The sequence below is a fragment of the Nicotiana tomentosiformis genome, chromosome 2 (genome assembly GCF_000390325.3).
Source record: "Nicotiana tomentosiformis chromosome 2, ASM39032v3, whole genome shotgun sequence".
Classification (NCBI taxonomy): domain Eukaryota; kingdom Viridiplantae; phylum Streptophyta; class Magnoliopsida; order Solanales; family Solanaceae; genus Nicotiana; species Nicotiana tomentosiformis.
The window spans coordinates 160,130,394-160,157,322 of record NC_090813.1 but is presented as its reverse complement, the minus strand read 5'-3'; the positions used below and the strand labels follow the sequence as shown (position 1 = coordinate 160,157,322).

The 26,929-nt window shown below is 38.2% G+C and overlaps 2 protein-coding genes and 1 non-coding gene across 5 annotated transcripts in view; all 3 read right to left on the bottom strand.

The window, feature by feature from the left end:
• The window catches only part of LOC138905946 (uncharacterized), a 30,876-nt gene extending 28,293 nt beyond the window's left edge, over positions 1-2,583 (bottom strand). The window contains exons 1-3 of the mRNA XM_070194460.1: positions 2,271-2,583; positions 1,887-2,067; positions 1,487-1,586 (exon numbers count right to left, since the gene is read on the bottom strand). Coding sequence (XP_070050561.1) covers positions 1,487-1,586; positions 1,887-2,067; positions 2,271-2,583 — 594 coding nt within the window. The remainder of the gene's footprint in view (positions 1-1,486; positions 1,587-1,886; positions 2,068-2,270) is intronic.
• Positions 2,584-7,356: 4,773 nt separating this feature from the next.
• Positions 7,357-26,929, bottom strand: LOC104118747 (cation-chloride cotransporter 1). 3 transcript variants are annotated; one of them, XM_009630083.4, is made up of 13 exons: positions 26,526-26,929; positions 24,283-24,429; positions 23,760-23,838; positions 22,383-22,474; positions 21,664-21,778; positions 21,410-21,510; positions 21,233-21,294; positions 20,709-20,936; positions 16,134-16,248; positions 15,745-15,939; positions 14,368-14,768; positions 12,575-12,736; positions 7,357-8,630 (listed from the first exon to the last, which is right to left on the bottom strand). In XM_009630083.4, exons 1-13 carry the CDS (start codon positions 26,711-26,713, stop codon positions 7,552-7,554), a joined length of 2,964 nt encoding a protein of 987 aa, XP_009628378.1. In that variant the 5' UTR covers positions 26,714-26,929; the 3' UTR covers positions 7,357-7,551. The 3 variants fall into 3 exon arrangements, with proteins under 3 accessions (XP_009628378.1, XP_009628379.1, XP_009628380.1); XM_009630084.4 differs by lacking the exon at positions 26,526-26,929 and having other exon boundaries at positions 24,276-24,416; XM_009630085.4 differs by lacking the exons at positions 24,283-24,429; positions 26,526-26,929 and having other exon boundaries at positions 23,748-23,830.
• LOC117273077 (U6 spliceosomal RNA) lies at positions 11,361-11,463 on the bottom strand. Its single transcript, XR_004503038.1, has one exon. It is a non-coding gene; the product is annotated as a U6 spliceosomal RNA (small nuclear RNA).

Genomic DNA, 26,929 nt, shown 5'->3' with positions numbered 1-26,929 from the left:
GCCAGTTCTAAGTCATGAACAGGATAATTCTTCTCGTGAACCTTCAACTACCGCGATACATATGCAATCACCCTGCCATTTTGCATTAATATTGCACCAAGCCCAATGTGAGATGCATCATAATATACTGTATACGATCCTGAACCTGTGGGTAATACCAACATTGGCGCCGTAGTCAAAGCAGTCTTGAGTTTCTGAAAACTTAACTCACACTCGTCTGACCATTTGAATGGGACATTTTTCTGGGTCAGTCTGGTCAATGGGATTGCTATAGATGAAAACCCTTCCATGAACCGATGATAATAACCTGCTAAACCCAGGAAACTCCAGATCTCTGTAACTGAAGTAGGTCTAGGCCAATTTTGAACAGCCTTAATCTTCTTAGGATCCACCTTTATGCCTTTTGCCGATACAACATGCCCCAAAAAGGCAACTGAGTCTAACCAAAACTCACATTTTGAAAACTTGGCATATAACTGATTTTTCCTCAAAGTGTGAAGCACACTTCGAAGATGCTGCTCATGCTCCTCTCGACTGCTGGAGTAAATCAAGATATCATCAATGAATACAACCACAAAAGAATCCAAATAAGGCTTGAACACCCGATTCATCAAATACATAAATGCTGTTGGGGCATTTGTCAACCCAAATGAAATCACTAGGAATTCGTAATGCCCACACCGAGTCCGAAAAGCTGTTTTAGGGACATCAGATGCCCTAATCTTCAACTGATGGTAACTAGACCTCAAATCGATCTTCGAAAATACCTTGGCACCCTGAAGCTAATCAAATAAGTCAGCAATTCTTGGCAGCGGATATTTATTTTTGATAGTGGCCTTGTTCAACTGCCGATAATCTATACATATCCGCATAGAGCCATCTTTATTCTTTACAAATAATACCGGTGCACCCCAAGGCGAGACACTGGTTCTAATGAATCCCTGATCAAGCAAGTCTTGTAACTGCTCTTTCAATTCTTTCAACTCCGGCAGGGCCATACGGTATAGTGGAATAGAAATGGGATGAGTGCCCGGTGCCAAATCAATACATAAGTCAATATCTCTGTCGGGTGGCATCCCCGGTAAATCTGCAGGAAATACTTCTGGAAATTCACGAACAACTGGTACTGAGTCCATAGAAGGAACATCCGCACTGGGATCGCGAATATAAGCCAAATAGGCTAGACACCCTTTCTCTATCATACGCCGAGCTTTCATATAAGAAATAACCCTGCTGGAAGAATGACTAGGAGTTCCTTTCCACTCTAACCAAGGTAACCCCGCATGGCTAGAGTCACTATCTTGGCATGACAATCCAATATAGCATGATAAGGTGACAGCCTATCCATACCCAAGATGACATCAAAATCTACCATATCAAGAAGTAGAAGATCCACACTAATCTCAAGATTACCAATAGTAATCACACACAAATGATAGACATGATCTACTATAACAGAGTCTCCCACCGGTGTAGATACACACACGGAAGCCCTCAGAGAATCACAAGGCACAACCAAATATGAAGCAAAATAGGAGGACACATAGGAATAAGTAGATCCTGGATCAAATAGAACTGAAGCATCTCTATAGAAAACTTGAATAATACATGTGATCACAGTATCAGATAACTCGGCCTTAGGCCTAGCTGGAAAAGCATAAAATCGGGGCTGGGCGCCGCCACTCTAAACTTCATCCCTGGGATGGCCTCTAACTGGCTGGCATTCACCTCTAACGGTCTGACCTCTACCTATAATAGCTTGACCTCCACCTCTAGCTGCCTGACCCCTACCTCTAGCTGGCTGAGCAGGCGGTGAAGCAACCGATGCCGGTATGATGGCACGAGAATCTTGTCGAGATCTGTTACTCGCCAATCTAGGGCAATACCTCCTGACGTGACCAATGTTCTCATACTCAAAACACCCATCCTGATGTCGTGGCTGCTGAAGCTGACCCAAATGGGCCGGATAACCACTGTAGTAACTCTGGAGTGGTGGTGCACTGATAGGAGCTGAATGTGCATTGAATGCTGGTTGCCCAGAGTAAGGCATAATAGGACCATGACTCCCTGAAGCACCGGGATATGCATGCAGTGCCGAATGAAATGGTCTAGGAGGATAACCCCTACCAAATTACCACTGCCTCCAGACGAGGCACCATCGAAACCATCGAACTGACGAGGCCTCTTATAAGACCTCTACCCTCTCTCCTGTGCAAGAACCATCTCGATCCTCCTTGCGATATTAGCAACTGCCTGAAAAGAAATCTTACTTTTGGTCTCCTTGGCCATCTGAAGTCTGATAGGGTGAGTGAGTCCCTCAATAAACCTCCTCACTCTCTCTCCCTCCATAGGTAGTAAAAGAAGAGCATGAAGGGCCAAATCCACAAAACGAAACTCATACTGAGTAACAGTCATACTGCCCTGCTGTAGACGCTCAAATTGCTTGCAAAATTCCTCTCTCAGTGTGATAGGGAGGAACTTCTCCAGAAATAGCTGAGAGAACTGCTCCCAAGTAAGTACAGGCAATCCGACTGGTCTGGTCAATGTATAATCTCTCCACCATCTCTTGGCGGAACCCGTCATCTGAAATATAGCAAAATCAACCCTATTGGTCTCAACTATACCCATGTTCCGCAGCACCTCGTGGCAGCGTTCAAGATAATCATGTGGGTCCTCAGAAGGTGTACTACTAAAGTGAACTCGAAAGAGCTTAGTAAACTTATCCAGTCTCAAGAAGGCTTCAAAAGACATGGCGGGCCTATCACCGGTCTGTGCTGCTACAACTAGCTGAACTACCCCAACTGATGGGGCTGCTGGAGCCTGATTCTGGGGAGCCACCTGCTCCGGAGCGGGAGTAGTGGGAGTTTGTGCTCCTCCCCCAACCTGTGAGACGGCTGGTTCCACTGGAAATGTACCATTCTGGGCCATGCCCTCTATAAGACTTACCAAACGGACTAGAGTGTCCTGAAGTACTAGAGTGGCTATGAATCCTTCTGGGGCCTGAACTGGTCCAACTGGTACATTCTGAACTGGAACTTCCTCCTGAAGATCCACCTGAGGTTCTATAACAGGTGCAGCTACTCGAGCTCTGGACTGAGCTCTACTTCGGCCTCGGCCTCTAGCACGACCTCGACCTCTACCCCTGGCCATAGTTGTCACCGGGGGCTCTGGTCCCTGTCCATCGGTAAAGGTATTGCGTGTTCTCACCATTTGCGCGAGAATAAGAGTAGAATGATTCAATCATCGATGATAGAATAAAATGCACGACAGAATAAGAAAGAAGTGATGTTGTTCCTAAACTTCATAGCCTCTGAGAGATAAGTACAGACGTCTCCATACCGATCCTTCAGACTTTACTAAGCTTGCTCGTGACTCGTGAGACCTATGTAACCTAGTGCTCTGATACCAACTATCACGACCCGAAATTCCCACCTTCGGACCGTGATGGCGCCTAACATTTCACTTGCTAGGCAAGCCAATGTTAGAATAATATTAACCAATTTTTAAATAATTTTTAAATTTATTAATAACAAAGAACGATGCAGAAGTAAAATTTGAAATATAGTGAATAATCCATAAAAATAACGGTGTCTAAATACCATCCCAGAATTTGGTGTCACAAGTGCACGAGCTTCTAGAATAATACAAATAAGGGCCTGAATAAAATAAAGCTGTCTGGAAATAAACACACAGTAAAGGTAAAGTAGACGAGGACTTCAAAACTACGGACGTTGTGCAGTTATACCTCAAGTCTTCTCCGAGTAGCTGAAATCCGAGCAAGTCTATGGTACGCTGCTGGGACCAACTCCGAAATCTGCACAAGAAGTGTAGAGTGTAGTATCAGTACAACCGACCCCATGTACTGGTAAGTGTTGAGCCTAACCTCGACGAAGTAGTGATGAGGCTAAGGCGGGTCACTTACATTAACCTGTACGCAATATTAGTAACAACAACAAATAATATAAATAAATCAAGTAACTCATTTATAATAATTGAAGCCAACTCAGCAGTCATAACCAATTATCATTTTCATTAATTTTCGTTGCAGCGTGCAACCTGCTCTCACAGTATATTCACATTCCATTCTGTTGCGGCGTACAACCCGCTCCAATATATTCATTTTAATCAAGTCTGTTGCGGCGTACAACCCGATCCCCCAATATATATATATATATATATATCGACTTTTAAATAAGTTTGTTGCGGCGTGCAACCCGATCCTCCAAAATGGACTTTTAATAAGTCTGTTGCGGCGTGTAACCCGATCCTCCAATATGTCCATTTCAATCAATTCTGTTGCGGCGTGCAACCCGATCCTCCAATATATCCATTTACCAACTCTTATAGAAGAAATATTTCCAATAAAAGCAATAATTAATATAAAATTATAAGACAACAAGCATACAATAATTATGATTTAATTATGAAACAAACAATGACAAATAGCAAATTATTATGGAAATCAGGAGGAAATAGGCAGTTTAATATTTAATATGCTAAATGTCAAATAATAATTAAGACACATAATTCAAATAGCATGTAACAATTAATGCAAGAATTCAAAAATTAATATTTGACAAAGAATAGGAGAGAAACAATTATTATAATAATTAATTCATGATTTAAAACGATTTATGATTTTTCAAGTAATTATGAAAATAATTAATTTGACGACGTATAGACACTCGTCACCTCACCTATACGTCGTTCACATGCATTTCACATAACAAATAGTTTAAGGGTTCTATTCCCTCAAGTCAAGGTTAACCACGACACTTACCTCGCTTTGCAAATTCCAATCAATTATTCGACCACAACTTTTCCTTTTAAATTTGTCTCCAAAAGCTTCAAATCTATTCATAAATAATTCGATATATTCAATACAAATTATAGGAAGTAATTCCATATGAATTTACTAATTTTCCGGATAAAAATCTGAAATTTATTAAAATATTCGACAGCGGGACCCACATCTTAAATCTCGAAAAAACTTACGAAATTCAAACACCCGTTCCGAGACGAGTCCAACCATACAAAATTTATCAAATTCCGATGTCAAATGGACCTTCAAATCTTAAATTTTCATTTTTGAAAGATTTTATAAAAATCTAATTTTTCTTCCATAAATTCACGGATTCATGATATAAATGAGTATGAAATCATGAAATATAATCAATATAGGATAAGGAACACTTACCCCAATGTTTTCTTGTGAAAATCGCCCAAGAATCGCCTTACCCGAGCTCAAAAATTAGAAATTATTGGAAATGGGTCGAAACCCCATTTCCAGAACTTAAGTTATGTTTCTGGAATTTTTACCCTTCGCGAACGCGGTCAGTGCCTCGCGTTCGCGAAGCACAAAATTTGTGCTGCTCAATTTTACTCTTCGCGAACGCGAGGGCTACTTCGCGAACTCGAAACTTGCCTGGCTTGGCCTTCGCAAACGCAAGCTGCCCTTCGCGAACGCGAAGGCAATTTCCTGGTTAGCCTCTTTTCCTTCGCGAACGCGAGGCTTCGATCGCGAACGCGAAGCTTTGCACCTCAAGCCTTCGCGAACGCGAAGAGTAATTTTTACCTGCCTCCAGTTTCTACTTCCCGAACGCGAGCCCCCTCTGCGAAGAAGGATACTAGAAGCAGATTTCTGCAGTTTTTCCCAAGTCCAAAAATAGTCCGTTAATCACCCGAAACTAACCCGAGCTCTCGGGGCTCCAAACCAAACATGCACCCCAGTCCTAAAACATCATACGAACTTGCTTGCGCAATTAAATCGTCAAAATAATACCAAAAACTACGAATCGGACACCAAATCAAAGAAAACTTTCAAGAAAACTTTATAACTTATATTTTTACATCCGGACGTCCGAATCACGTCAAATCAACTCCGATTCTCATCAAATTCGGAAGACAAGTCATAAATATTATTGTGGATCTTTATCGGGCTCCGAAACTAAAATACGGATCCGGGGTCAATAAATCCAGCATGAGAAATTTCTTAAAAATCATTAAGCTTTCAAGCTTTTAATATTTTATCAAAATTCCATATCTCGGGCTAGGGACCTCGGAATTCGATTCCAGGCATACGCCCAAGTCCCAAATCACGATACGGACCTACCGGAATTGTTAAAATACTGATCCGTTGTCCGTTTGCTCAAAATATTGACCAAAGTCAACTCAGTTGAGTTTTAAAGTTCTATTTCACATTTTAATCTATTTTTTCACATAAAAACTTTTCGGAAAATTGTGCGGACTGCGCACGCAAGTCGAAAAATGATAAATGGTACTTTTCGAGGTCTTAGAACACAGAATTACTCATTAAATTTAAAGATGACATTTTGGGTCATCACACAGACGAGAAAGAAAAAGTAGAAAGATAGGTTTTCCATCGCTCTTTCCTTTGCCCTTCCCCCCATTTTTTATCCGGGAACTATCAATAGCAATTGTTGCTACTTATGCCTGGTTCCGCTCAACTCTCCCTTCAAAGCTGCCATTGCCTGATCGCATCCACTTTTGGAGCCCCTCTCCTCTGAGGCCTATCAGATCCGCTTTTGGAATCCTTTTAATTTGTGTTATTTGATAAATCTCTAAAGAATTATAAATATTAACAATTTTCATAAGTTTCGATATAAGTCTCTAAAAAATAACGATAAGGCATCTAAATAAAATTCCTTCATTTGTTAAGCTAACTAAATGAGAATAATATTTATTATTTTAAAAAAATCTTAAATTATATTTTATAACTCAAACAAATTATCTAATAATATGTATGCAATTTTTAAAATTTGTATATTCATTAATGTAGGTACACGCGCAAAGCGCGTACCCGAAGACTAGTTAATAATAATAAGGAAAAGGTCCAAATTAGCCGTTATGCTTGAAAGTCTAGCTCAACCGTCTCCCCTCCGTTAAGTGACTAGGGGCATTTTCGGGCCGCATTGCTTAGCCAAACTTCTAATGAAGGGTAAAATTAGACCTTTTCGCAAAAATACAGGGACAAATTTAGATCCTTTTCTCTTTTTTTATTTATTTATTTACATTTATTTAAATTAATTTTAAGCAAAATAGATTGAACTTTGTCCAACAATTATCATTATTTTGAGCATCGCAACTGAAATACCCCATTAAAAAGGCAAAATGAGAGTTGCAAAGCACCTTAATAAAATCTGTCCAAAAGGTAAATAAGTCATGGACTGCAAGACAACTATGCTAGATTGAGGCAAGATATGATTAAATTTAAGCAAGAATTGCAAGGTAGCTGATAGTCATCATAGAACAACGTACTTTAATCATCTTGAGATTCATCAGATAGCAAAATTTTCTATCTCAACGTATTCTAAAAGACTAATCATCAGCTTGAGATTCATCAATAACAAAATTTTCTTTCTTCAAATATCCTATTAATAAGAATCAATGATTACAAAAACTATATTGTACACCCACCTCGAGGAGAAAAAAGAAGGAAAAAAAAGGAAGAAAAGGTAACGAATTGAATTGAAACCATTGAAATAAAGCAACAAATAGAGGGGAGGTAAAAGGGAAGATTAACAGAACCAACTATGTAAACAAAGTGACAACATCTCTACGATATCCACGAACTATCAAGAGCCTAGGTACATTTTCAACCAACAGGTCCATGTATTCCATGTAGAAGAATGCTGGATGATTGGCAGGAGGAGGAGGTAGACTTACAAACACAACTGCAGCCATCCTCGAGTATTTTAGAATTGTCGAATTCAGCTTCAAAGTGGTGTAGAGGAATTTCTCGACTTGTTGCTCGTTGACAACCACTGGCTTTCCATCAGCCATCAAAGGACTCTTGTCCCTCTGCGCTCTCTCTTTCATCTCTCCCAGATAACTAGCTATTCTGCACTGAGCAGCACTAAATGCTTCAATGGATTCTTGCTGCTCCCCTTGGCCTTCCCATGACTTCATGGAAATGACAATCACTTCAGCTTGCATCCGGAGGTCATAAAGAAACTTTTTTACATCAGCCTTGAGTCCCTCTGCATCAGAGTCTTCCTCGGCAATGCAGAATACCTGAATCTTACAGCCCTCAAAGCTCTCTTTTGTGAGAAGCAGTTGAGAGAGCAGCAGCATAAGACCACCATCTCTCACTATCCAGTATAAATCAATGGTACCATACTGTCTTTGATACTCATTAGGCCATTCATCGAGACCCTTTACAATAACTACTGCCTTGTTTGCAACAATGCAGTCATTTATTATTCCAACAAAGGTAGCAGGAATTTCAGTTAAATTTTCACGCCGCCATATCTCAGGGTACCGCATAACAATTATGTTTGGCTTGAGATTCCCAAGGCCCATAGTCTGAACAATGCCTCTAAAGCCCTCTGACATGTTGGGAGCAACAACTATTTCTGCTACACCTTCACATTGCTTGTAATCGATATACGTGCTTAGCTGCCTGCAAGCTGTCTTGGCATCCTCAGCACGTTCATGATAGTCTCCATCTATAATAGAAATAAAGATGGACATTCCTCTTCCTTTTTTCTTCATACAGTTGGCAAAGTCTGCAAGCTTAGGATGGCAAGGTACATTTTCTGGAAGCTTGCCCCACGGACGACAAAATATGAGAGGGATAGGGTACCAATTTTTGGGATGTACCTGACTTGCTGCATGTACAATTGGATGTTTATTGCAGGTCATTTTGGAGGTCTACAGCCAATATATAAGATCACAGTATAACCTTTTCATTCTTCAGAAAATCGAAGTTATTGCCAAGCCAACAATAAAGATGCAAATTCTAAAGGATGATGGTTCTACTATATGATGCCTAGTGAACAGGAGAAAACATATAATCCCGTGTTTCTCTGTGCTTCAAATTATTACTTATTTTACTAATGCTTATATTGCAATGAAATAAGCGAATTATACTTCAAGTTTCATATTTCCATTACACCCATCCTTTGCAGCAATAGGATTACAAACTATTTACACGGTTACAGACAATTTGCTAAAAGATAACTCAATTAGATCCATTTAAAAATTGAAACTTCTCTTAAGTTTGATCTCCTGATTACACAAAAATATAATTCATGATGCCAAAAACAATAACTGAAAATCCTACTAGGACCAACCAAATAACTAAATTGAACTTTTTGATTGAGCTAGAAATTAACTGGAGTGCGCTCCACTAATTAGCTAAATAAAATTTGTATGACCACCAAACAAGTTTCAGTTAGCTTCGAAAACTTCCAGAATAATTCTCATCACCTCCAAACAAGATTTGTCATCCACGTTTGAAATAGAACAAGAGGAGTCAGAATTATAACTCAAATTCAGCAGCTTCAACTTTCTGTATCTTCTCTTTGTTTTTCTTATCCAGTTCGTACGGTTAATTTACCAGAAATTTAGCCGGGGTAACAAAGCCAATAGAATGGATAAGTTAACTTTTAATAGGTATAAGAATCTTTAAGGACCCATTTGAATTCCAACATCAAAATAAGATAATCCTCGCACAAGACTCAAATTGTTAATACAACATTCAGTTACCATCTTCCTTTCCTACACAAATTCTCCCACAATCTATGTACTATTTCATGTGTAGAATGTGAATTAAGATTATTTCTACCTGGATAAAAGTACCTAATATGGAAAAATGCCCTCAAAGTTAAAGAAATTGGCTTAATTTAAAGAAACATGCCTTGCTATAAACAAAAAAAAATTAAAATCTTCTTTATAATAAAAACAAAAACATAATTATATTATATAGGAGGAATTCGTATAGAAAGAATACCTAAGAACTTTGATTTAAAATGAAAGTTTATTCAAATGAAATTTGCACATCCATACTAATTAGTAAAGCTAATTCTTGACTTTGGTATCACAATCCTTTAAGGTAAAAACAAGAAGTGGGGCTAAGGAGTACGTTGTCGAAAATAAATGTAAGAGAATTTTGAGACAATCCCTAGGAGTGTTTGATATCGTGAAAAATGCTTTGCGACGAAAATGGTTTCCTTGACGAAATCATTTTCCCCATGTTTGATTATTTCGAATTGTTGAAAATGTTATCTGCAAGGAAACTATTTTCCACCAAAAGAGTAATTTTCTTGATGAAATCATTTTTCCATAGTTGGTTTCTTGGATTGTGGAATATGCTATCTCCAAAAAAATTATTTTCACCAAAAGGGTATTCCTCGTTGAAATTCTTTTGTCACGTTTGGTTACCTTGAATAGTTGAAAATGTTATCTCCAAAGAAATTTTCCATCGAAAAAAAAAAAGAAAGAAAATAACTTTCATTGCTTATGGGGGGACATGATTTTCCTTATAAGTGTCACAACTTTTATTTGATACTACTCATTTCAACCAAAACTTAGACATTGTAGTCACTTGGTAATATTCAAAACATCACGAAAGCACTATTATCATACCCCTATCCAGAAGCAGAGAAGATAATGGTCATCAATGTGGGACATATATGGGAGGATGTGAGGAGGTATTCTGCAGTGTGTTCGACATGTCCAGGGTCAGGATCCACGTGAATAGTGGGGAAAGAATTTCAGCATTGACGGTGGTTGAAGGCGGAGAACGAGGGTACAGAGTTTGCATGTACCCAAAGTTTTGCACAATGGTTATATAGGAGAAGAGGGCCGACGGAGATAGGGAGGACAAGATGAAAGGAAGAGGGGAGAAGGTGGTGGTAGAAGGAAAAAGGAGCGGGGAAAGAGTTGGGAAGAGGCGAGAGGGAGAAATGGGGCTAGAGTGATGTTACCGCTGGATACCATGGCAGCAGTGTCAATTACGACTAATGGGAAGGCAGTTGACATAGAGGAATTCTATTTTGCTAGGATCGAATACTACTGACAACCAGAGTCGACACAACATGACACCAGTACCGTATCGAATTTGATCAACATTCGACAGGCACTTTGAGAAATTCCACGTCTCCCTGAATGGTCATGGGCAATCCTCCTCCTTATTCTTCTTGTTTCCAGTAAACCCGCAAGAAATTCCACAGATTGACTTCCTTTGAACTCACAAAGAAACTCCACAAATTGACATGGAGGAAGCTAACGTAGAGGGCTTCCTCCTGCTTCTTCTTCTTTCCTTTGAACTCATAAGAAACTCCCCAGATTGACAGGGATGAAACTGCCATATGGGGATGCTATGTAAGGAAAACTTTCCTGCCAGGCTAGTCTATCCAGTTCCTCCTCCTCCTCCTCCCAGAGGAACCCACAGATAGACAAGGATGTGTGAAGTTGCCGTCAAATTCAGACGGTGAAGAGTGAATGTGCCAAAGTTAGGAATTATCTGCATTATACTAATGGAGATAGAAATGATGCAGTTGGAAGGAGAGTGCCGGAATATGAGAAGTTCTCAGCAAGCAGAGATGCTGGAGATTATCTTTAATGGACCATTTTCAACTTGTGCTTGTCATTCTTGTGCAGCGGTCATGTTAATCGTCTTTGTATCGTTCTAATTTTATCAGAAGTCTCCTAAGGGATTACAGGGGATTATCTTTTTGTAGGATAAGCGAAAGATGGATATTATAGAGTTCAAAATAGGAATGAATTCCATTGCATCACGATTTAGGAATACAAGAAGCAGCATATTGAGTGGGGTTTGGAGGAGTATATGTGCTAACGGAAAGGATCAATGACAGTTCTAAAAAGACTGAGAGGTAAGTAATAGAATATGGCGGTAATCTGATACAATAAGGTTCCTGAAGGATAAGAAAGCAGCTTATACTAGGAAAACGCAGAAGTTTTCTGTATTCATTAGCAATTATCAACTTGTCGATCATCCTTTGACAGATATAAAACTCACATGGTCTAAGGAGGATGACTGCAAAAATCAAAATTCACATTGTCCAAGAGGGAGGAATCAAGACCCAAATCGAAACTAGATAAATTTATAATCTCAACTACATGGGAGGGATTGAAATAAGACATGCTTCAAACGCCCTTGCCTAGACTTGCATCCGACCACTTGCCATAATGTTACCAAAGCAGATTGAGAAGTATCCAGACACCAATCAGATTTAAAAGAAATGTGGTTAAGAGCAACAAACTTCGGTAAAAGAGTGAGGCAACATAAAAATGAAATCTTTCTGAATGAATATGGCAGTCAACCATCTGATGCACTTTTTCAGAATAAAAATGTCTATGAAAGGCACTGACATACAAATAAGTGTTGCAGAACAGTAAGTAAGGTTAATGGTGTAAGAAACAACAACAACAACGACGACGACGACGACCCAGTAAAAGAAATTACTGGTGTAAGAAACAAATGAACTATAATAAGAAATTAATACCTTCTTCAATTGTAATAACCAAAAGAAAAGCAACAGAAGATCCAAAAAAGAAAAAGAAAAATATGTTTGCACATAGACAAATGCTAGATAAATCAGCAGTCACAATTGAAGAAACTGTGATCCTGCAAAGGCAATCCCAAATTGTATTTCTCTCTCTCAACATTTAAACAATTATAGAATACACATAAGAGGAGCAATCAGATGTTTTAAGACAAGGAACGGACAGTACAAAAGGTCTGATTTATGTTGTTTGCCAAGAAATGTAAATGAATAAACAAATACATAAATAGACAAATACATACCTCCCAAAGATCGTAAACTACGAAGAGCAAGCTGAAAATATGCACTCTTGAAACCATCACCCCAGTCTCCTGCTTTCCCCTTGATACTCACATAATAATAGATGAGGCTTGCTAAGGCTAGTGATACCACAGTGAATGCCCAAGAAATCAAAAACATGATCACTGAAAAGGAACAGCAGAAAGAGAACATCAATTACTCTGAAATGCAGGAAGAGATCAAATGATTGAAAAACTTAGAGTCTATTAAGGTTAGGTAAATAATATGGTTTGCACCCTTGCTTAGCCAAGACTCTGAGTAGATCACAGGAAGTGCTACATAGGATAGAACCTTGTGCATAGTACTTTTACCATAGTCTTGCTATTTTCTATTGTTTGTTTTTTGGGCGGGGGAGGGAGTGGTCTAAAATGCGACTCCTTTAGGGCCAGGATGAGATGATAAAGATTGGACTCATTAGCAGTGCTGAATCATTACCACTATTCAGGCAACGAAAGAGGCCATCCTACATCTGGACATCAGTACTTTCATAAACCAAAATTCTCACTCTTCCAAATATTAGAGAAAAAAAATTACTATTTAATGTGATTGTCTACACTGGAAAGGAATCCTAGAAAAGAAAAAAGAACAAGCCTCAGCAAACAGTACTAATGACACGTTTGGTTATAGTCACCTATCCCATTGCCAACTTATGTAATAAAGATGTCATAGAGTTAGCCAAGCAAGATTGGCATGTCGAAACATAAAAAACAACCAGGAGCACATTTCCACAAGGTAAATCCTTCTTTTGTTTCTGGTAATCTTTTTAAACCTTTATTTCTTCTTCTCTTGAACTGATTTCTTTTTAGATTAAGCAAAAAGTTTTGAGTACATATTTTGCAAATCTTATATTGTCAAATAGATGGGAAGCCTTGGCGTAACTGGTAAAGTTGCTGCCATGTGACCAGGAGGTCACGGGTTCGAGCCGTGGAAACAGCCTCTTGCAAAAATGCAGGGTAAGGTTGCGTACAATAGACCCTTGTGGTCCGGCCCTTCCCCGGACCCCGCGCATAGCGGGAGTTTAGTGCACCGGGCTGCCCTTTTTTTTTTTATATTGCCAAATAATTGTAATTCATTCTTAGTTATCTTCTTAATTTTTTAATTGTAGTTTCTATGAAGACGCAGTAAAAATCAAAGAGAATACATTCAACCCTTCAACCTATCAAATTAAAATTGGTAACAAAAGCCTAAAGTAGCTGAATATTGTCAAGTCCCATAGTGGTTGAGGGAATGGGTTGTAGTCTTTTTATATGATATTGGACAATCCTTCCATCATCAGCTAGCTTTTGGGGTTGGGTAGGCCCGAGGTCCATTTCTTCACAATGTATCGGAACCAGACCCGTTGATCCCTGTTGTTGTGTTTCTCAATGTTGGACCCCATGTTATGTTATTCATGCTCCAATTGTTCAATCTTGGGTTGAGTTAGGCCAAGATCCATTTCTTCACAAATATAAAATCAGACTAACGAAAAACTACCCTGGAAAATATTACCAAATTCTATCAGAAATAGGCTAAAGAATTTGTGGCACGTATTGGGAGATGCAATATATTGATAATTAAAGGTCCTCAAGTCAAACTACGGAAGTTTCAAACTCCTCGACACTCACTAATCTGTAACGGTTGCACCAAGATGATGGTTTTCTTGGGAATATGAAGTGAATATTATGATGAACATAGAAAATTTGTTTATTACCACCCGTATCAACCAAAACAGAGAGATAAAACCAGTTGTCCAACAGCAAAAAGCAGAAGAAAATACCTATACAAAGTAATGCTCCAACAAGAGAGAAACTCCAGTGGTGGAATTTCCACCGAGGTCGCCAGCTGGGAGCATCCAACAGATCTAGAAGGAAGCAGGATAAGTTCACACCAGCATAGCATAGGAGGTAAAACATTGTTATAGTTGGTGAAATAAGATCCAGATTCCCAATTACAACACATCCAATACAGATGAAGGCAGTGAAGAAAGTAGCCACATGAGGCTCACTTCCATCTACCACTTTAAAATAGTTGAGAACTGGTAGAATATCATCATTTGCAATCGCAGCAAGGAGACGTGGTGCACCAGTCAAGCTTTGAAGGGCTGCCCCCAATGTTGAAAGGATGATACCGATATAAACAATTGCTGGAAATGGCCAAGCAATTGTAGCAGTCAACAACCTGCACGAAAACATTAGCCAGGCACTGTAAATAGATTATGAAATACCATTTAATACAATGAAATAATCTCTTTCATAAAAAGTTATTGGCTTGTGGGTCAAATACAAGTCATTAAACAAAGATATGAAGTGATTTTTTTTTTTTTTGCGGGGGGGTTGGGGAGTAATTACCATGTTTGAAGTAAGTACCCAAAATGGTGTTGACTTGTGCCATTTAATTAACTTTTCTCATGATAATAATTGATAAAAAGGGGGAAAAGAACTATCCTCAACATCAAAACGAACAAGACCAATACAACAAATTCTTGCAATAACATGGCATATCTATTGATGAGTTATCACAGAACCTTAGAACTAGGCACCACAAGGAAAAGGAACGCTGGTCCATCCCAAACTCGCAATATGTTGGATTCAAGGAAGGAGAGGGGGGAAGACTGGTATACTTTATCTATTCTTCCCCTTGGTAATATTAAAAGGGAAGTAAAAGAGATTTTTCTTCTCCTTCTCCCCAGTTTTTGGAAAGTTGAAGATAAATTCAGGAGGGTTACACCCTTCCACTTTTACTGCCACTCCTCTTTCACTTCCTAAACAAATGGACACATTTATCCTTCCTCATTTGCTTTCCCACCTCCAACCTTACCTCTACAACCCCACCCCCCACCCCCAAAAAAAACAGAGTATAACACCAAATACAGAGAAGTATAGGTCTTAATGAATCACATCCAGATCCAGCCATGTAACTGAAATTTGAAATAAATAAAGAGCGTTCTTCATTATTCCACAGATCAACTTTCCGAAAAGGAAGTCTTGAGAGTTGGTATTCTTGATCTTCCGCTACATACAGTTTGTTGACCCACTTCACCACCACCTACTCAAAATTTGGGAAGTAATTGTGTACATCAACATAATTGAGTCTAAATTTACAAAGCATGCCACTCAGACCACTGTATTTCATTTAGCATGTAATTTAGATGTACCTGTCAGTCAGAAGCTTATCTCGAGTTGCAACGGACCCAAAGAATAGCACTGAAACTAGATATAAACCGCTAGTTGTCAAAGTTGCTGCTAATGTACCAACAGGAATCGAACGTTGAGTATCCTTTAGTGATGCTGAACGGTTTGAACCTGCCATGATTCCAGTCACAGCTGGAAAAAAGAGACCTACCAACGTACTTACATGGAGAAACAAACAAATGTTAAGACCCAATTTAACACACTTTGAAATTATGCATCACGAAGTAAAAGGCAGAAAGAAGAATGGACTTATTACTGGCAAAAGTATCATGCATAATGAAAAAATATCATGCATAATAAACAAGCACGCATGAGAAAGAGAGAGAAGCAAGCAAATATTTGCATGTCTTACTTGAAATTCCAGTATATTTTTCCATTAGGATCTGGAATTCCAGCATTGTTAGTCCTCTGATAAGCAGGACCCCAGTTCTCCTTGAAAGATTCCGAACTCAACCCCGTGATTCCAACTGTATCATGCATAGCAACACAAAGTAATGAGACCTCCATTATATATTCAAACAAAAGGAAATTATGTTTAAATATAAATCAGGATAAAGTTTCATGAGCAGTTTGCATACTAGGATGGAAGCTATAGCCTATACCTCTGCTTCCTCTTAAAATGATCATGAAGTAAAGCATAGAGAACTTTTAAATTTTGTCTAACTCTCAGAAACTTATGACAATAGAATCCACCCCATAAAGCAAATAAAGAAATTAGCAAATGAAGATCCAGGCCTTCATTTTAGAAAGTCTAGTTCCTCCATTCCCTTTGCATGTCCTTGTTTTTATCTAGTTACTCCACTTGGAAAGGAGCACTACATGCTTTCGCAATTGAACAGGAAATCTGCCTCAATTTGAACAATTAGTTGGGACATACTCAAATGTGTGCAAAGTTGTAACCAGGATATACAAGAAAGCAAATGTAATATCTTGCCGCACGCGTGCTTTAAGTATCGTTGAGGCAACGTTTTGAACTCCGAGGATGAGATATTAAGTAACTGCGAGAAAAATAATCTTTTTTTTTTCTTTCTTTTGGTTTCTTACAAGAAAAAAAATGATATGTACCTTTTTTCTAACTTGGAAGATAATGGCACGATAAATGTGCTCTTCTAAGATTAGATTGACAATAAGAATTTGGTAAATTATGTTCTTGAACTTTTTACTTTTTCAAACATGCATAAAGAGTGAGTGAGGTGCATGAAGTAGCAGTAATAAATTAATAATAACAACAACAACAACAACAATAACAATAGCAACAACAATAACAATAAAGATAACGATAATAATAATAATAATAATAATAATGAAAAATAAGTTTAGTTAATGGCCAAATTGCAAAAGGAACCTTAGTATTACTTTACTTAGTGTGAAGGACTTCTAGAAACCCTAAGTCTAGTTGCCTTAACTAGTTAGAACAAGGGGAACATTCAAACCAGGAACCTCACATTAGATTCTCACTAAGTTGCTTCGACACGGCAGTTTAGGTACTGCACCCGTGTTGACACAACACTAGTATGGGTTTGGGTATGGGATCCATACCGGATCTGGTCAAACAATTTTGGGTACTTTGACCACGACGGACAGAAAAATACCAGACGAAATACAATTTGATTCCCCAAATCAGAACCAAAACTAGGGTAAATTTGAAGAAAATAGCATACTTTATCTAGGAAATCAATCCTTTACTTATCTACAACTTGAGAATAAAAATGAAATCCACACTTTACAAGCTATACTTAAGTATTCCACAAAATTTCTCATAATTTAGAGATATTTTTCTTTTTTTGAATTATTTTTAGTCGGATCCCCGCACCCGTATCCGTCCTAGGATCCATATCCCCGAATCTTAGAATTTACATCTTGAAGGATCCGACCTCTAGATCCGCACCCGTGTCTGAGCAACTTAGGATTCTCATCATATACTTCGCTGCCCACCTTAGCTCAACTCACTAGATAATTCATTGCCCACTTAGCTAACTCCTTGCCTACTCTTTAGCTCTTAAAGCATTCAAATTTGCTGAGAAAACCACAAAAAATTTCTTCAGATTTTTGTTAGAAGCAAGTTGTGAGATCGAGTATTAACAATGTTAACGATCTACAATGAGTAGTAACTTTCCTGTATTTGGCATTTTCCAGTAACTAGCATCATTTTACTAAAGTGTGCATGTTTATATAAACAAAAATGAGATTTCAAATTATCAAGTATAATCAAGATAACGCCCAAGTCCATTATGGCTCTACCGCAACGTTACATGTGCGGGCACAGGTAAATGCTTGTGTTGACATGTTTTTGGCTTCAGCATATGAATTGGAAGCTACATTGAAACTATACTTAGATATAATGCATATTCTAATTTATTCAATTTATTTGGGAAAGAATGATTTAACTATTACACAATGTTGTAAGATAAATTATTTGAGAACCTTCACTAACTTCAGAACAGAGCAATGGGCTGCATAAATTATTTGTTCTGGGAGGATAATTGTTCGGGAAATGACTGTCTAATGGTGATGTTCCCTGATCTACATGGTTTGAGTCTACAACAGGGGGCCACTTTACAGGAGGTTTGGTCCACACACGGATGGAATCCAACTTTCAGAAGATTACTTCAAGATTGGGAAATACCAAGGACAACAGAGTTTTTTAGTACTTTAGAACAGAGCAATGGGCTGCATGAGGGAGAAGATACACTTAGATGGCAAAGCCATTGTAGTGGCAACTATACAATTAGCTCAGCTTACAAAGATCTAAACCAGGTAGGATCTCAGCTCACATTTATGCCCTGGAAACATATCTTGAAAGTCAAGGTGCCATACAAGGTGGCCTGTTTCACTTGGTTAGTAGCAAGAGAAGCTGTTTTGACTCAGGATAATCTCATAAGGAGGGGATTCCAACTCTGTTCAAAATGCTACTTGTATGGGCAGGAAGCAGAGATAATCAACCATCTGTTTTTACATTGTAGAATTACTAGCCAGGCTAGCCAGCTATGGGACTTATTCATTAATCTCAGAGGAATCAGATGGGTAATGCCTGAAAGAACCTCTGATGTGTTGACATGCTGGAACAAAGGAGGAAACTGTACCATGAACAAAGAGAGATGGAAAATTGTCCCAGCAAGCATTTGGTGGACAATATGGAAGGAGAGGAATTCAAGATGTTTTGAAGATAGAAGCAGCCCTTTACAGAAAATCAAGATGAATTGTATACTTCTTTTCAGTTTTTGGTGTAAATCTGAATACATAGAGGATCCGAGGCAACTCTAGATGTGTTAGATTCCTTGTAAGAAGAACAAGGACCTTTGGGTTTTTTTTCTCTTTCTCGTCTAATGAACTGATGTAACCTTCTCATTTTGGCTTCCAGCACAATCTTTGTGCTGATGATTTATATATACATGTTACCCATTTTTTGGAAAAAAATAATTGAGATTCTTCTATGAGTTTCAAGATATTACGCTTTTCTGTTAAACTATAAGCTTAAGATGAGAAAGTAAATTTTCGGAGAAAGCTCAAAAGATTCGAGTTGATATCGTCTCCTCGTAAGGCATCATCACATAACGTTACACTCGTGGCAGCATTAGTTTTTTTTTTTTTGTAAGATAAAAGTATTTATTAAGCTGGTAAAAGGTACAATGTGACAGCATTAGATTAGGAGCCAGATTTAGATTGTGCAAGTACTACTGGCTAACAAGGGTGGTATCAAACCCCCTAAAATAATGTACACACGATGCGCATGGATACCTAATTAATCAGGTTGAATTCAAACCTCTGTAACAGCATTCATGGTGAGCATGGTTTTCAGATTCCGGTAATCTTGTGTGTATGTGTGTGTGGGTGTGTGTAGATTGACGATATTAAGATAATATATGCATATACTCGCAATAAATTTAGATAAGAGATGAGCAGTATATACACAACATCAGACAGCAGTTTGTTTACAGATATAGAAGATTATATTCGTACTTAATCTCATATAAAGATGATAGCATATGATTTATTTTATAAACTTCGTGTCCCAACAATTATGGATTTTATCTATTCACTGGGTTAGTGGACTCACCACTCACCTATCATCTTACAGAGTTAAAGGTAGATCTGGTAGCTTAGGAGTAGCAGCTACCATTCCAGCCTGTTGGTCAACCCATTGTTCCATCATGGGTGCTTAGCTACAGTTTATTTAATGATACTTTTGACAATTTTCAGTTGTAAGAGTTGAGAACTCATAGTCAGCTTCATGAACTCTGTATTAGCATTTTGGTTGTGTTTAGTTGAACTACAGATCTTGTCAGATTATGGATGATATAGGACTTATGGGTTATTTCTAGTTATATAAAGTGTGATTTATTCAGTTTTCTGCCTATTCTATGCATGTATCTAGTTACAGTAAGAAGCTCAGATATAGCTGGTTCGCTTGGTGGACAGGCCCACCAAGTGCCAGACTGCCAGTCAAGACTCCTGGTTTGCAGTTGTGGCAGCATAGTGACCTCTTTAATCAGGACAACGATATACATTATTCAAAGCAAAGAAGCACGTCCTACGAGTAGTATACATCAAACCTAACTGTAAATTTAGAATGTCCTAAACGAAGGACGAAGGAAGCTAAATACATCAAGGAAATAGTAATGGCCACCATGAAGCAATATAAAATGCTGAAAATTGCAGATGTTGACTTATCAAATTCAGATTGACTATTACAGACCAGCTTAGCAATAGCAATAAGCCTCCACTCTTCTCAAGGGCCAGAACCATATGAATTGGTTGACAGCTTTCTACTAAGAAAGAGTGACAAGGGAAAACCGTACACCATCAAGCAAGCATTTTTTCTTATATATATTTTAATTTTAAGTGTGTAACATACTATGTCTAAGCAGCAGAACACTTTGCAAAGCTTTCAAAAAATTAAAGAAAAGAAGGCATAGACAACATAAACCTGCGGGGCGATCATGCCTTGCCAAAAGGATGCCAGAGAATATGCAGATCAATGAGAATACAACAGGTACAAGGAATGCCGGTGCGACACGATTAATCATTTTTACACCACCAAAAACTATGAAGCAGAGAAGAATAGTCACGACAATCCCATAAATTTGCAGATCGTGCAAACTTGGCCTTGTAATGGGCTCCGCAATAGCTGTACCATTAACTTTTGTGACAGTTTCTGCATATATGACAGTAAAATTCAGCAATACAAGTAAGCTGACAAAATAGTGTATTACCTAGTAAAGAATCAACCAAAAAGTACTCATTGAATGTATGAAGCATAATGCCAAGGAAGAGAGCAGATGATCATCAAACATTCAAGCTTGCCCATACAAGTAGACCCAAAATAGAATTACTCCTATCAAAGAAGCCAAGATCCAAGGAGCACTCATAGCGAAAACATGATCTGCAGTCTTCTTGAAATACTAAATTCTAAACAATAAATCGAGTGTGACAATCTCACTCAAGAAATACCTTTAAAAATACCAGCAGCTGGTACAGCATTTAAGAAGGTTTCCACAGCTCCCAATACATACCTAGAAGACAGGCATGTCACAGCCAGAGAGCATCAGCTCAAACTGTTAAAGATAGTGTTAAAAGCATTGTAACCTCATTTGCTAGTGTCAAATGATGAAAGCGATGTATACTCACATTGCTCCAGCAACTGCATTTCCCAGGAAAAAACACAGCCCAATGCTAACACCAACTTCTGGACCCAAAGCACGACCAATGAGATAGTAAGGTCCTCCACCCTAATTTAGAGAAAACAAATCAAGGACATTATTGACCATCTAAGTTACTGGGAAATAAAGAAAGTGCATGTGTCTAATACAGGAAAGCAAAATAGAGAAGCTATCTCCTTTATCTTCATTTACATTCTATCTAACGATCAAATTCCTCTTCACCTTCATGGCACCATTGGTAGCAATAGCACTTAATGATATTGTGGTCAGGAAAGTACAAGATCCACAGAAAGCAACCAGCAACAACGACTCACCAATCCCAGCCATACCAACAATCCTACAGAGTAGAAGGAAACAGAGCAAATATATCACAGCATGTCAAATGGAAAAGAATATCACGTGACTAACAAAAATAGATCAATTGATCAACACTCCCACCCAGTCATCAGCACTCCCACCCAGTGCATCTTCCCCTTTCCTCCTTTTATACTCCTTCCTCCTATATTCATAGATCTTTTATCTTCCTCCTTTCTTAGATTACACTACCTAAGAAGTGCTGTATCAGGAGAATGCCAGAGATAGAAGGAAGATCAGCTCACCTTGAGTATCTCACAGAACCATTGTGAAATATCAATACCAAAACATACTTCTGACGTGAGTAGATCACTTAATTATACTATAGGAATCACTCTGCGTTATAATTTACCCGCTCAACATAACAATTAGTGTGGGGTACTTATAAAACCCAGGAGTTACAACAGAATGCCGAAGTATTGGAAATGAAAGGAAGTTATTCACATCCAGAATGTTGACCACAGTTTTTAAAATGCAAGTTTAAGGAGCCGAGACTTGATCACCTTTTGATAGCTAAAGTATTATAAAACTTGACCACAAAAAATTCCCAAGAGAACACGTAATAGATTGGATATGATGCAACTTACCAAGAAAATCTAATATAATAGATGATTCCCATAATATTTTGCAAGCATGGCACGAAGACTCCCATCAATGTCCCAGACTTGACAGCAGTAGGCTTCAACAATATTCACAAAAAAGAGACTATTAAAAAAGCATTCAAAGCTTCATTGATCAACCCATCGTTACAGAATTAAATTCAGTACGACATGCAAGCTGCAAGTTATGATCTATGTCTAAACATTTCAAATCTGAAAAGTGCATGTTCTGATGAATGCACAAGTGAAGGTCCATAATTGTGAGAATTTAATAATAAAACAAGAGAAGAAGTAGGAGAAACCAAACAGGCAATTGGAGAAGTGTAATACAATATCCACCAGACACTCTTCCATGCTGATCAGAAATAAAACTCAGTAGACAAACTTCAAAAAATGAAGTTGGAAAAGAAGGGGAGAGAGGACAGCCCTGAACTGTTGATATTTGTATTTCAGGTAGCCAGTTAAGAATACATGAACACTCACTCTACCACATATTGGACAATTAATAACACAACTACTCAATTAGATTTATCTTTTATCTTGCATGTAGCTTATGTGTAAAACTGAGATAGTGAGTAAAGCAAATTCATTAACACCAATAAATCCAACAAAGATTTTACTGAGGATCTCTCATGCTTTAACCTTTTGAATATTCTGTTTATACTCTATCTACTTTTGTCACAATTAGGAATGGTGTAAGAGGGTGAAGCTTAGTTTAAAAGTAAATATGAACGTCCAATGAAGATTTATCAAGAATATTAGTCAACAATATATTGACTTACTATGCATTTACTTTAAACTAAGCTTTTCTACACTTTTGTCTTCTTATAACCTTCAGTCTACCCTTTAGCCACCTTCTTGCCCACTGTTCACCGTTTATTCAAAGATCCAAAAAAAAATATATTTAACCACACCCCATTGGCTCCCCCAAAAGAGACCGAGGAAGGCATAAAGAGGATAACCAAAATAAGGAATGATTCTCCAAAGAAAGGAGAATCCCATGAGATAATCTCCACTGATAGCACGTTCCGTGTTTGGATTAAAAGAAAAGAGAATGATATTTCGCTCTTTTGGTTAGGAGGTAAAAGTTAGAGAGGATAAAAATGGAGTATGCCACCCATCCATGTCAACTTTTTCAGTCTCACAAGAAATGAACAGAAAGGTGCACGTCTTTTACTTCTCTTCCAGCTGTACAAAAACCACCGTAGATAGGTTAAATAATTAATTTATGGAAATAGAGTAATACGGTTTCCTCCCCCTTTCTCTTCAGTCTCCCCCTCCGTTAAACCAAACCATATTGTTAATGGGGCATGACATGAAACTTTTAAGGAAACAGAACGGATGATTAAGAACCTATCACAGTACCCTGGGCCGCTCAAGGGTGATAGTTACATCCCCACCATCTCTTGGACTAGGTGGCGCTTGAATTTGATCCCCTGTCATGCTGAAATAGCAAGATTGATTAGAACCATAATACTATTCATGCATCAAAAACTGAAAAGGAAAGTTGAAGTTCAAGATGATCAATTTTGATAACACAAAAATGATCAGTCTATAAGGACATGTGTCAAGTCTTACACAATTAGACATCAACCCCAAGCCAAAAAATACCCCAGAGAAAAGCTCTAGTACTTCCAATGTTGTTCACAGTACTACTGTTTTTAGGCAGTTCTTAAGGGGAAAAGGTGAGTGAGTGAGTGTGAGTGTATGTGTGTGTGTGCGTGAGAGAGAGAGAAGAATGAAATCAAAGCTAAACCAACCAATCAACCACACCTCAATCTGGAACAAGTTGGTGTCGTGTTCATTAATTTATTTAATCGACAAGATAGAAGGTTTGTAGGCAAGAAGTAAATAAAATGAAAAGGACCACAGAATGTTTACCTCTTACCTCTTGAGACCCAGAATATTTACAAGAGAATCAAAGCCAAAGAGTTCCAGTTTGGATTCTTTCTGAGGACCGTTGACGCTGTGATTTGGCATTGAACCTTCTATTTCTTCGGAAGCCACATCTGGCTGCATACTCACTTTCACTTTCCTGATAAATTGGGTAAATCAGAATAATGCATAAAATTATAATATAAGAGACAAAATTTCTTTAAAGCATGAACTGAAAACAAAATCCTTAAAAAAGAATGTTGGACATTCCAATAAATCCAACTTTGAGTTACTAAGTGTTGAAATGTGTGGTCATCTCCTCCAAAAGTTTAAATTGTTAAAAAGAGCACATTTTTGTTTACTTAATTATTCTCTTCAACACGCCCCTGATTCTTTTTCATGGCCAAGCACGTCGAAACTCCCTTTGATAATGAATGGCTGGTGAGACTCGAACCCAAGACCATTTAAAAGCTTAAGCTGCTCTAGAGAGCACACTATTATTTACTTAATTATAAGAATTCTGAGTACGAAAAATCGGACAGAAAAGGTCGACAACTTAATTTCAGTAACTCACCCACAAGAGTAAAAATATCTGTTAAAATCATGCGTAAATCCACAATATCTATTAATTGTAAAGATTTTGAGAGACCGAAAAGTAAGCATCTCATTCGGGAAAGAAATAAAAGTTTAAATGTTTCCCCATTTACTAACCAAAAAAAAGTGGTAAGGACTAAGAAACAATCATTCATCCAATAGGCTTAAAAAGCACTACTCAGACAAACAGATTTCGCTCAGCAGGAGACAAAATCTTTTTTCCTGGAGAGTCCAACATCTCTATAAAACCATGTAGTCTCCCCGACATGATAAAGCATCATCTACCAGTTTCAGTATGGAGAGAACTTTAAGCCTCGGGAAGTCCACTCTAAAAATTTAGTAAAAGAAAACCATGTAGTCTCCCCGACATGATAAAGCATCATCTACCAGTTTCAGTATGGAGAGAACTTTAAGCCTCGGGAGTCCACTCTAAAAACTTAGCAGAACAAAACATCAACATAGTTCCTCAAAATGCACGGCGAAGCTTAAAACTCTCCTCTCTCCTCAACCCCCACTCCCCCCCCCCCCAAAAAAAAAACCCACAAAGTTTGGAGACAACTTACAGCACCATATATCCCTTTTTTCCTGCAAAAGTGCATAACCATGACACGCACTTCGAAGCTTCACTTTTATCCGCCACAAAATGCTTCCAAGATCCCTACACTTTCTCCTTCTCAAACTAAATTCTCACAATTTCTCCTTTACCAAAACCCAGTTTCTCAAAATTTGTTGAACAATCGCCCAATCTTTAGACGTCTCATAATTCATACTCAATAAGTTTGCCAGCATCCTGTACAGTTCCTTTTACATGACTCTTCCAATTATCTCTATATATAAATAGAAAGGCTTCTCAGGACTCGACATCTACCATGAAGAACAAGCTTAATTATCAAACTTTCGTCAACTTTTGAAGCCTCAATGAAATTCCTCATAGCATTGAAGGTATTCTCTAGACTCGAATGCCTACTTCTACTTAATATCTTCGCTCGACATTCATCCTGAAATGACATTCAAATCATAAACCTTCCAAGGCAGCTTACATGTTTTCTTTGAACTGTGACATGTCAAATTATATTTATTCCCTCAATTCAAACAAGAAAATTAGCATAACAAATAAAAGAACAACTTAAGCTCAAAGCTACACCAAGAAATAAACCTACATCAAAAGTTGTCCCATTTCCCTAAGTTCCTTTTTCTGTAACCCATTTCCCTAAGTTCCTTTTTCTGTCAACCCTCTAGCGGATACCATTTCCTTGTAGATCACACAGACCCTCATGTGAGAAACTATTAACCTCAAGGAAGTGGCCCAACAGTCTGAATAGTTAGATTAAAAACCTGGAACGAGGTTCCAAAACCCATCAAAAGTCACACGAGGTGAATTCTTTTCATTTACCTAAACCTCAGTAGGCAGAATTATCTGGTACTAATGTAGACGGAATGCAGCCGGTACCCAATTGATTAGTCAAGATACTTAGTCTAGACGCGCACAAACTAACATCATCACAGAAATTATCCGAAAAAACTATATTTTACTACAAAATCAATAGAACCCCGGAGCTAACAAGTACATAATGGATTTGTAATACAAATGTAAGCTGATCCGAACACCATGATTAACAATAAATTTACTTAAAATCTGAGAGAGAAAAGACAGAGTAGTACTTGAGATCTTGTCTAGAGGATCGAGGATCAATGGAGGACATCTCCAAAACGGCCCGATCATTATCGTGCGCCACCACTGGACTGTACTTTCGTCCACCCCTACTACTACCTGGTGCGAACTCATTCTCATCCGCGCCCTCAATTTCTCCTCCACCGTCCATTTCCTCCTTATCACGATTTGAATGCATGGAATTCGCACAATGTGAAATGCAAGATGCCCCCAATTGCACGAAATTTAAATGAAATGATTCAGATCTGATTCAACATAGAAAGAGATCTGACAATTCAAATATTGAATATTAGTATTTGTATTGAAGATGACAGATAAGGCGGGCGGATTTCTTTGAACAGAGAAAGGGGAAGGGGAAAAAAGTGTGTTTAGTTTCCTTAATGGAGCAGTAGCT